Source organism: Engraulis encrasicolus, chromosome 19 (assembly GCF_034702125.1).
Source record: "Engraulis encrasicolus isolate BLACKSEA-1 chromosome 19, IST_EnEncr_1.0, whole genome shotgun sequence".
NCBI classification, from domain to species: domain Eukaryota; kingdom Metazoa; phylum Chordata; class Actinopteri; order Clupeiformes; family Engraulidae; genus Engraulis; species Engraulis encrasicolus.
Genome location: NC_085875.1, coordinates 39,023,925 through 39,035,966, shown reverse-complemented (window position 1 = coordinate 39,035,966; position 12,042 = coordinate 39,023,925). Strand labels below are relative to the sequence as shown.

At 40.4% G+C, this 12,042-nt stretch overlaps 1 protein-coding gene and 1 long non-coding RNA gene across 3 annotated transcripts; both read right to left on the bottom strand.

Annotated features, from left to right (window-relative positions):
- Positions 1 to 924: 924 nt before the first annotated feature.
- Positions 925 to 6,032, bottom strand: LOC134470188 (DNA excision repair protein ERCC-6-like). Its single transcript, XM_063224214.1, has one exon. It carries the CDS (start codon positions 6,002 to 6,004, stop codon positions 1,325 to 1,327), a length of 4,680 nt encoding a protein of 1,559 aa, XP_063080284.1. The 5' UTR covers positions 6,005 to 6,032; the 3' UTR covers positions 925 to 1,324.
- Positions 6,033 to 6,124: 92 nt separating this feature from the next.
- On the bottom strand, positions 6,125 to 12,030 carry LOC134470187 (uncharacterized). 2 transcript variants are annotated; one of them, XR_010039173.1, is made up of 3 exons: positions 11,899 to 12,030; positions 8,699 to 8,780; positions 6,125 to 6,486 (listed from the first exon to the last, which is right to left on the bottom strand). It is a non-coding gene; the product is annotated as an uncharacterized LOC134470187 (long non-coding RNA). The 2 variants fall into 2 exon arrangements; XR_010039174.1 differs by having other exon boundaries at positions 8,699 to 8,777.
- Between the last annotated feature and the right edge of the window lie 12 nt (positions 12,031 to 12,042).

Genomic DNA, 12,042 nt, shown 5'->3' with positions numbered 1-12,042 from the left:
ATTCAACAGAACAGTGAGAAAGCACCCTGGGACTGCACTGGAGTAGCTCGGCAATGATCTCAAGGCAGCTGGGACCTCAATCACTACAAAGAAAACTATTTGTAAGACTTATTGCCACAGAGGATTAAAATCCTGCAGTGCACGTATGGTACCTTTGCTTAAGAAGGAACCTGTGTAGGACCACCTGAGGTTTCCTAATGAACAACAGACTGATTTAGGATATGATTGCAAGGTGCTGTAGTCATATGAAACCAAAATCAAGCTGTTTGGCATTTACCCAACTCACTGTGTTTGGAGGAAGAGAAAAGCTGCCTATGATCCCAAGAACACCCTCCTCGCCATCATACATGGAAGTAGAAACGTTATGGTTTGAGGGGGTTTGTCTAAACGCACATAACATAGCATCAACAATAAGTTGGCAGGAGACATGTACAATAAAATCCTGAGTGCCAACCTCCTTCCAACCACTAGCCTGAGAGTGTGTCATGGATGGGTCTCCCAACATGACAATAATCCACAGCATACTGTCCAGTCAAAGCAACAAAGGAGTGCACAAGAGGAAGCACATAAGGTCCTAGTGATCTAGACAGTCTCCAGATACTAACCTAATAGTGATCCTATGGAGGGCACTGAAGCTCCCATTTGCCAAGCTACAACCACTAAATCTTAATGATTTAGAGATGACCAGCTTGGACAACAATTCCTTCTGATATGTGCACAATCATTGGCATCCACTAAAATAAACCTCTGACCTGAAGTTATTTTCTGGATTTTCTTTTTGATATTCTGTCTCTCCATGTTAGCATACACCAACCATTAAAGTTATAGACTGATCATGTATTTATTAATGGGCAAACCAACAAAATCAGCAAGGGTTCAATACTCTGACTGTAAGCAATGACAATCAAAAGGTTTGCTGCAAATATTTTTTAATTGAAGTTTCAGAAAATGGGACAGAGCATGTTTCACAAAAACGTTTCTTCGAGAATTCGGTGGATAACTGCCTCGATTTAAGTTAGGTTTGTTTGATGATAAAAGCTTGTAGAGACACACAGGTTTCACCCATTAAGAGGGTGAAGTCCCCACTTTCAAATGAGCCATAACATGTTTCAGTGGCCCCATCGCATAATATGCGGTGACTAAAAAAAAAAAAACGTCAAAAGAGAACGAGTTTAGAACGCCGGTATTCCACCAAAAACACTGTACATGTAATTCAATAAGCACAGCTGGTATTCAATGTGTTGAACGATAATTGATATAAAACACACATACCAAAAAAACAAACACAAAGCAACCAAAACCAAAAATCAAAGAACGTAACAAGTTACAAATCTTTCAATTTCTTAAGTAAACGAAGACATTCCCTCCCCGGTGTCTGTACTAATGCATCTTTCTGATCACTCACAGGGCATTCGCCTGAAACTAGCTGCACTACCCCTGAATGCAATGTTATAGCCGCACAGTCGGAACCATCCTGTGACTTAGACTTAGATCCACATGCCAAGGGGCTCAGTGGTGGGTATGGTGATGATTGCCGCTGAGGGGTCTGGATTGATGGACAATCTGTGTTTTCTTGAGGGACAGCTGTATTGAACTCTGGAGATTCGTTAGTGGAAGCCAATGAGGCAGATTTCATCAGATCATCTCTAGATCCGTTTGTGGCAAATCCGTCTACGTTTTCAGTAAAAATTAAGCCAGATCTACCGTCTGGAAATCTATCCTGCTGGTCAGAGGACAAGCAACTCTGCTCTCTGATCTCCTCAAGATTCTCTAATTCTGAGAGGTACAGATCGACTTCACAAGAACCATTATTTGAAAAGCCATGTGCTGCATCTTTACAATCGTCATTCTTGTTGTCAGAAGGAGCTGAATAATGTATAGTATCAGTCATCAGGCTTTTCTTTGCGGTGGACATCTGCGACCTGTCGCTGTCATCACTTTTTATTAAGTCCAGTTTTGCTGAGGCAAGTGTAAGGCCAGGATAAGCTTCACTGCTATTATCATCACAGTCATTGACGTAAATTTTAAGACTGTTTGGAGTCCTGCTGCCGGGTACAAAAGACCCTGCATGGTCTCTAACTGTTCCAGAGTCTTCAGAAACGTTAGCAACCTTAGAGGACTTCTCTGAAAGAACGCCAGCTGAATTTTGTAAGTCTCTGAACGATCTATGAGTGAGTGAGCGATCACAAATGGGTAGTCGTGGGAATTCTGAGGACAAGTCAAGGATGTGGGAAAAGTCTTTCAGCTGTCTTGGGGGCTGAATGTGTGAGAATGAGTACTTGAAGCCAGGACTTCTTCCGGACATCAAAGCTGACCCGGGGGGCCACATGCTTCCTGCAGGAGTGCATGAGTGACTGTATTGAAGGCGAACAGAGGATGAGCGAGTTGAGAATGGTTTGACAAATGGTTTGACTCTGATGGTTTGATGGTTTGACTTTGACCGCTTCTGGTTAGGAGATGGGTCGTTAGCAAAAGTGTCATGAATTGAAGTTTTTTGCTTGTCTGGCATGGATGTGGGGCTTGAGAAAGGGAGAGGACCTTGGAGACCTCTATAGACTTTGGTGCTGCTCAGTGTCACACTGCAGTTTATATGACTCCTCTCCTCAGTAGAGACTAGAGCACAGCTTTTTCTTTCATAATTAAATATGACATGTAAACTGCCCGCGTGCAGTTGGGCTTCATGGCTTTTCTGTGAGGATAAAGGTGTAACATCATTTAAGAGGTAATCGGGACTGTTCACTTCCTCCTCCTTATCACCTTCGGCAGCAGAGTCCACTGTAAGACTGGTTGGAATGCTACTGTCTGATGCACAAGATGCTTCACAGTCAGTGGTCGTTTCACAGTTTTCAGAGACTTTGTCAGAAATGTTCTCAGCATGTAAACGGTCTGCTTGCAGGTGTGTATCATGACTTTTCTGTGGAGGGGATAAACATGTAACATCGTTTAAGAGGGAATCTGAACTATCCACGTGATCATCAGCATCATCACCTTCATCAGCAGGGTCCACTGTAAGACTGTTTGGAAGGCTGCTATTCGATGTAGCCAAGCACCAAGATGCTTCTCTGTCTGTGGCAGTTTCACAGTTTTCAGACACACAGTCAGAAATGCTCTCAGTAAGTACATCCACTGTACCGTGACATTCACTAGGTGGGTTATCTCTCGTAGTCTTCTCTTCTTGGGGGCATTTAGGATTACTGACTGGACTTGCAGCGATGGACTCTGCTGTTTTCCAAGTTTGAGGTGTAATGGTGGTAAAGGCTGTCTTGTTCAGAAACGGCGATTCAATATTTCGGGAAGGACTTTTGAGTTGACTTTGTGGCCACCTGTTGTGACTTGTGACTGGTGTTGACGTGTTTTCTGGACATAAAAACAGTGAACCATTGGCATTTAAAGAGAGGTCTACAAAGAAAGAAAAATTTGACCCTGTGTCTTTGCTTCGTGCTTTAGAGTTGAGTGTTGAATGGACATCATCGAAACTTGAGACACTGTAGGAGGTACGGCTTCCCAGTTTATCCTTTTGTGTTTGAGGATCATAGGAATTAGCGGCAGGGACAGTGTTTAAAATAGTAGTTCTCATATCAGAGCTCTTTGATAGATTTTGCTTTGTAGGAGTCTTTTGGGTGACAATTCCACTGTTGTCACTTTTATCATTTGCAGACAACTCCATGTCTGTAATCTCTCCACCTGTGTCACCTTCAGAATGTGAATTGCTCCCTTTATCCCAGTTAATCTGTGCAGATGTGTGTTGTTGGATGTCTAAAAAGCTGAAAGTATGAATGTTTTGAGGGGTCCCAACAACACTACGATCTGCACGGTCATCACTTGACAGCTGTCCATCTGTGTCATCAGAATGCACTTCACTACTTTCATCCCTGTTATTTTGTGCAGACATGTGCTGATGGATGTCTGAAAAGATAAATGTATGAAAATTTTGCGCAAGAGTTCTTGATATCGTTAGAGTCTGAAGATAATTACGATCTGCACTGCCATCACTTTCATCTGGACTGGCTTCTGCACGTGTCTCATTCAGAGGGCACTGGCTGTCTTCATGAACAGAGTCTCTTGACAGGCTGTGGTGACTGCTATTGTCAGATAAACTAGACTTGTTCACATGGGGCTTTGATATAGGAGTCTGAAGAACACTGAGGTGTTTGCTTTGATCTGGTGATTGACTCTTTAAAGGAAAGTGAGAATCTGTTCCAGTGATAGATTTGAGGGTTGAGCAGTGGAGCTTGATGACACCAATATTTCCTATTCTGATGTCAAAAGAGTTCTTCTCTTGAGAGTGTAGATCTGCAGTGTCTGGTGTGAGGCCGTGTTGACTGATGTCCTTTGACAAAGAGATCTCCAAAGTGTTGTTCTCAGTTGCAGTGGCATCTCTTTGCCTTTCAGGAGACACATCATCTGAAATGCTTTCAATACCACATGATGTTTTGTCCTTTGAAAAGAGGACAGATTCTTCTTCTGAATCGCGCTGAAGCTGTCTGCTCTTTTCTCTCCGTCTTGAACCAGAAAATGGCGAGAAAGAGAAAGATTTGTATCTTGGAGGCAACCCTGGAGCTGTTTTTCTACGAAGAAACTCTTTTTGTTTGTTCTGGTAATATGCCCAATTTGAGTCCTTCGCCTTTTCTTTTAGGTGCACAGCCAGTGATTTTCGTAGGTTTGTGTCACGTCCAGATTTGTTCTCCGTGTCTGTTCTACATCTGACATGGACCTCATCCTCAATCTCCTCCTTACATTTCTGAACATCTTCAGCAATGTGTAGTTTTTCCATCTCTGCCTCCAGGTCATCATCTTGATTTGCTTTTAGGAGCTTCCCGTGATCAGATATCCCACACAGGCTAAGAGAGACCTGCTCCTCTATCTCCCTGCCAAAGATCTCTACAGCACTGAGGTGTGTGCCGTGCTGACGCTCAAGCTGTAGCTGAGTGGAAGATTGCTGAGTGTCTCCGAGAGTGCTCAGATCCATCAGCTCTGAATGAGTGAAGTACCTATAAGGGTTCTGGTCATCTCCTACCACCTGCCGAACAAGTGAATCTTTGAACAACTGCCTGCGGTATATTTTCTCTTCAATCGTCCCACAGGTGATGAAACGATACACTTCCACCTCTCTCTTCTGTCCAATTCTATGTGCTCGGTCTACGGCTTGTGCATCTGTTGACTGGTTCCATGAGGGCTCCATTAGGATGACCCGATCAGCTGCTGTAAGGGTGAGGCCTTCAGCTGCGACTTTCAATGTGACTAAAAGGATGCTCCTAGACCCCGTCTGGAACGATCTGAGTAGTGATGGCCTGACTGCTGCATCTACAGTCCCATCCATGAATAGAACATCTCTGCGCCCCCATTCTGTTTTTGAAAGAGTGTGGAACACAATCTTAAGGGTTTCAACATACTGAAAGAACACCAAAGTCTTATGTCCTTCAGAGGACAAAGCCTTCAGCAGAGGGATCAATATGGCAAGCTTTCCAGAGCTTGCAATCAAAGCCTCAGCTGAATTCACAGATCTTCCATGTGACTTGGCTGGCTGACTGCAAATCTCACACAATTTGTGTAAAAGTGTGAAGTTGTTGGTGACATTATTTTCCTGATTGACTGAAATTTGGTGACGGTACGCCGCCTCCTGTTCAGGACTAAGCCTCGTCCACAGTACAAGCTCACGTTTGCCCGGCAACTTGGGCAACTGTTCTTTGGTACGTCTCAGCCACACTAGTTTTATTTTCTCCTTGAGGCAACCAATCAGTTCCTCTGCCTTGGCTCTCTCACTGGCCTCTGCATCAGCTTCTCTGGCTCTGGTTATTGGCTTCTCAAGGTTCTTACTGAATGTTTTGCTTGTTCCCACTAGGCATGTTTCAGAGATGAGAGACAGCAGACTCCAAAGCTCCTTCAGATTATTTTGAATGGGAGTGCCGGTCAGGAGAATACGAAAACGGACTTGGATCGATGAAGAAACTTTGTAGGTTTGTGTCTTGACATTTTTTAACCTGTGTGCCTCATCGCATACCATGAAATCCCACCTATAGGGATCAGAACCTTTTGACAGACTGTCTTTCGCACTAATCAACATCCTGTATGTTGTGATGAGAATACCTCCATTTCTTTTGACTCTCTTAAAGTGTTGCTGCTTTTTCTGTTCTGAATGATGGTATTTGAAACATCTCATCCAGGGTGCCCACTTGTGAATTTTGCTGACCCAATCATCCACTAAATTTAAAGGCACAACTAGCAATGTGCTTGGGACTCTTGGCTGTTCTTGTGACATCATTTGGCTGTTCATGTTGGCCAGAAATGCTATTGCCTGAATAGACTTTCCTAGTCCCATTTCATCTGCTAAAATGACACCTTTCTTTCCCTCTTTGTATGCATTGCAAAGGAACATTAACCCTTCGTGCTGATATTCAAACAGTTTGTCTTTGAGATGTTCAAAATCTTGCAGATGATTTCTGAGAGGTTTCTCTTGACCATCCATTGTTGCCATTTATTCAGCACCTGTCAAAAAAAAAAATGCAATTAATAATTCACAGATAAAAAAGTTAATGGATCAGTGACAAATATACAGAAGCCACAAGAGCCCAATCATATAATCTATTTTATTCACCTTGTTATTCAGAGATTAAATTAATTCAGGATCTCAAGAAAATAACACAACTAATTTGAAATCTCGAGGAAACAAAACGAGATCTCAAGAAAACAACATAATTATTTCATGATCTTTAGTAAACAGCTGAGTGTAGCAGGTACGCCAAAAGATAACTGACAATATAGAGTGACTGATAGATGCAGAAATGGCTTCTTATGATGTATTGAGAGAGAGAGATTGTAGCAACATAAACTGATTGAAAGGAGGACTGTACACATGGACACACGCACAACATACAGTATGCAAGGGGAGAACTGGGTAAAAAGCCCCCATTTAGTTACAACTGAGAATTTTGCCATCTGCCATTTTTTTACTTATTTTTTTTTTTATTGAAGATATGACAATAGGAGAGATAGACAGGAAGCAAATGGGGAGAGAAATGGGGAAGGATCGGCAAAGGACCCGTGCCGGACTCGAACCCGGGTCACCCGTGTTGCAGGCGAGTGCCCTACCGTTAGAGCCATGGTAGAACCCTGATCTCTTTTGATCAAAATGTTGCCCTATCAGGTGACTGGTTAGCAGACCCAGGCCTAATTATTCTAATGGCTGAAAATGGGCAAATGGAGGGTAAAAATACCCCTGCAGTCAGGTGTCTGCTTGTCATTGTTTGCTCGAGATCACAGAATAAATAGGCTAATTGTTTTGCTGTCTTGAGATTTCGAAATAATTGCTTTGTCTTCTCGAGGGATCAAATTACAGTTGTTGTGTTTTCTTGAGATCCTGAATTAATCATGTTGTTATCTCGGAAGGTGAATTATAAAAAATTGAAAGGCCTCTCGGCTTCTTGTAAGAGTTTGTGCAATAGGCATTTTAAAATATTAACCTATATATTGATTCTGAAAGCTCCCATCACGATTGCACAAATTTATACTTTGTATTTCTTTGTGTTTCATGTGATGTCAAATAGCCATTTTAGCTATTTTTTGAATGGCTAGTTACCCGTGAAAATGTTAAATGATGTCGGCATGAAAATACAAGAAGAAATAGTATTTATTTTCAACAACACAGTGTGCAAATGTACTTGTGAAAAAGTTACTTAATGCTATTACATCACTTGAAAATGGTTCTTATCTGGATTATTTCAGAATAACATTTTTATGTGATTCTGCTGTTCTAAGAAAAGACAAATGCTGATAAAATGTTCTAAGTAAACTCAAAATATCAGATCTGGAATATGAAAGCCCTGCAGTGTAATAGTTTTTGGGTAATAGTTTCACATTTAATTCTAGTCAATCGTTGGTAGTTACTTTGTCAACACTTTTCTTATGACCCTGTTGGACTGTAAAACATTGCATGCCAGCTGAAGGTAAAACCTTAAGTTTGCCTTAAGTTTGTAAGTTAACTCAGTGTTGGGTCCCTCTCTTATTACACAAATGTGCATTACCTGCAATGTTCATACAGGTTGCAGTTTGAAAATATGCTTAAAAAGAATATAATGATATATAATAAGAATGATAGGGTGCTTAATTATTCTGCACGCAGTGTATGGTATACAGTACTACTGCAGTGTAGGCCTATGTATTGCCTACCTCAAGTTGTCAGATTTAGATGTGCTCTCACACTTGGTCAGCAGGTGGGAGTGTTGTATATCTTACTAACATTCACTTTTATCAAAAGCGACTTACTGTTCTTTAGGCACAGGGTATTGGTTAAAAGGGCCCTTCAGTACCCAGCGAAGGTGTCAACCACCCACATTTTAGCTTCTGGTATAGGATTCAACCAGCAATCCTTCACATGATTAACAATTACCGTAGGCCACAGCTGCCTCCACAACGAACATGTTGTGACGTACACTAAAAACATGCACACCGCTTGTCTGACATTTTCACAAGGCTTTTAAAGATACATGTTGTTCAGGGACCGTACATGGATGTTGCAAGTCATTTCATGAGAAGGAGGGCTGCTTCAACATTTCAGAAAACATGCAGACTGGTTGAAAAAACGTCACATTTTAAATATTTTATCTTGGATTATAAAAAAAGATAGAGAACAGAACTAATTTGATGACGGTCTTAAAAGTGTACAGGCTATTTAACTTACAAACTAAGGATAGCCACTTACTTCTGTCTTCTGTGGAGAAGCTGTGGGACAGGGAGAGCAGGACACAGTAGATCTCACCAGCGCATTTTCACAGACACATCTGCTGCACACATCACAAGAAAAATACAAAAATGGACATTAAAATGATTGCTTCAGTCATTCTCCACATCACCACATTATTACTGCAGAGGTTACAGGACATACATTGGTGTATTTATTTGTAAATTAGCATTAACTACACTGTTCAACTCTTTCTTTGTGTTACACAGCAGTCCTTTACATTCTGTCCTTTAAATTGCTTGCTGTAGCCCTTTTTCTTATTATATATATATATATATATATATATATATATATATATATATATATATATATATATATATACAGTGCCCTCCATAATTATTGGCACCCCTGGTTGAGATGTGTTAAAAGCCTTAAAATAAATTCAGTGTTTATTGCAGAAGAATACTGTCACACTGAAAATTGTAGGAAAATGTAGCCTTCAACTCAAATGAATTGTAAGAAAATAAAAAAGATCCCTGACTAAAAAAATATTATTTTTCATTATATCACCTGTTCCACAATTATTGGCACCCTTAACAATTCCCAGGAAATAAATATAATTGAAGCATTTCTGTCATTTCTACAGTAGTTTACAAAGTTTACCAGAGTATGTAGGAACATTTAATTAGTAATTCATCACTTCCTGTTTCCCTGGGGTATAAATATGACGTGACACCGAGGCCATTTGTCTTATCCACTCTTAAACATGGGAAAGACAAAGGAACACAGCATACAAGTGAGGCAGATGTGAGTCGACCTTCACAGGTCAGGCAGAGACTACAAGAAGATTGCCACTCAACTGCTAGTGCCCATATCCACTGTGAGAGGAATAATTAAGAACTGGAACAGTGGTAAACAAGCCTGGACGAGGACCCAAGTTTATTTTGCCACCACGCACAGTGAGGAGGATGGTAAGAGAAATCAAAAGATCTCCAAAGCTCACTGTTACAGAATTACAACAAATGGTAGCATCCTGGGGTCACAAAGTCTCCAAATCAACCATCAGGCGCTGTCTACACGCCAACAAGCTGTTTGGGAGGCATGCACGGAGAAAACCTTTCCTCACTCACAATCATAAACGCAAACGTCTGGAGTTCGCCAAGCGGTATTGGGGCTTCAACTGGGACCGTGTGCTTTGGTCAGATGAGACCAAGATTGAGCTTTTTGGCAACAAACACTCTAAGTGGGTCTGGCGTGCCACGAAAGATGCGCATGCTGAAAAGCACCTCATACCCACTGTGAAGTATGGGGGTCGGTCAGTGATGCTGTGGGGCTGTTTCGCTTCCAAAGGCCCTGGGAACCTTGTTAGGGTGCATGGCATCATGAATGCTTTGAAATACCAGGACATTTTAAATCAAAATCTGTTGCCCTCTGCCCGAAAGCTGAAGATGGGTCGTCACTGGGTCTTTCAGCAAGACAATGACCCTAAACATATGGCCAAATCTACACAGAAATGGTTCACCAGACACAAAATCAAGCTCCTCCCATGGCCATCTCAGTCCCCAGACCTCAACCCCATTGAGAACCTGTGGGGTGAGCTGAAGAGGAGAGTACAGAGGAGAGGACCCAGGTCTCTGGATGATTTAGAGAGATTCTGCAAAGAAGAATGGCTGAAGATCCCTCTTTCTGTCTTTTCCCATCTTGTGAAACATTATAGGAGAAGATTAAGTGCTGTTTTGTTGGCAAAAGGGGGTTGTACAAAATATTAACACCAGGGGTGCTAATAATTGTGACAAACATTATTTGATGTCAAATAATTATTTCTTTATGTGGGATTTTTTCCCCACTGAATGAATGCACTTGTATCGAAGGTTGGATTTTTCTCTTTTTTTCCATTAAGGTCCCATATTATTTAGAAAAAAATAATAATAATTGGAAGCTAAAAAACACATCTCAACCAGGGGTGCCAATAATTATGGAGGGCACTGTATATTCATTTCCTTAATTTCATTGTATGTTTTTCTGTAAAAATGAAAACTTTTACTTTTTGAATGAAAACATTTGACTTTAACTTTTTAAAGTAAAATACATCACACAAATCACATAACCTCAAAACATGTAACACATTCATTTAGTTTATAAAGTTCAGAAACTGTTTCATGTGCACTGAAATCAGATTATATTGACCAAACGGAGGACTTGATAGAAACAAATACTGTTGGGTTTTTAAAATGTGCATCGCAACCCTCCCTCCCTTTAAAAAAAAATCTAAACCCAACCACCATATTATTCTGTCTTTTTTCTTGTCCTTTTCTTATATTTTTTTATTATAATTTCTTCCTTTCCAAAACACAGAATCACATATGACGGAAGACAAAAAATATTTTTTTAAAATAAAAATGTACAAAAAAGATAAGGAGAAAAATGTACAAAAAGAAGAACAGTTCCCAACATTTCAAACCATATATAAATTAACCCCCTACATGAGAACTCCACCAATTTATCAGTTTGTAAATAAAACGTATATACTGTATTTCCTTGTTAATTGTTGTTTTATTTAGCCATTTGTTCGGATTTATATTTGGTCTACACACTACATTATTATCAGAGCTGGTTTTAATTTTTTGTTTCCAACTTAAAGGCAGGGACGCGGTTCATTGATTATACTGTTGAATAGTACATACCCCATACCTAATTCTTAATGGTTTATATTATGGAAGCATCTCACATTTTTCATTCACAATATCTTTAAAGGGACACTGTGTGAGATTTTTAGTTGTTTATTTCCAGAATTCATGCTGCCCATTCACTAATGTTACCTTTTTTCATGAATACTTACCACCACCATCAAATTCTAAGTATTCATTATGACTGGAAAAATTGCACTTTTCATACATGAAAAGGGGGATCTTCTCCATGGTCCGCCATTTTGAATTTCCAGTAATAGATTTTTTTAGCTGCAAAAATGACTGTACTTGGGCCAGCTAGAAAATATTAGTTTATTACTTAGTAAACGTTCATGAAAAGATCAAATTTGGCAATAGGCAGCCCAGTTTAAATGAACAGCATAGTTGCAGTACCTTTTTTGTCCATTTCCTGTACAGTGTCCCTTTAACAAAAATAATTCCTTTACTAAACAACCAAACAAAAGATATACAGGTATTTGAATTAAACCATAACATCTCTTTCTTTGAACCACACACATTGTTTTCTTTTCATACCTCCGTATGCTAGCAAATCATGCACATGCCGCCTTTTTCACTGCAGTCCTTTGTGGTGAGGTCTGTTGAATCAAACGCAGGACAGGAAGGAGCAGGACACAGTAGATCTCACCAGCGAATCCTCTCAGACACATCTGCTGCACC

Bases quoted from the DNA above. Each gene is read 5' to 3' on its own strand.
- LOC134470188 (XM_063224214.1), bottom strand. From the start codon at position 6,004: ATGGTATGCGATGAGGCACACAGGTTAAAAAATGTCAAGACACAAACC.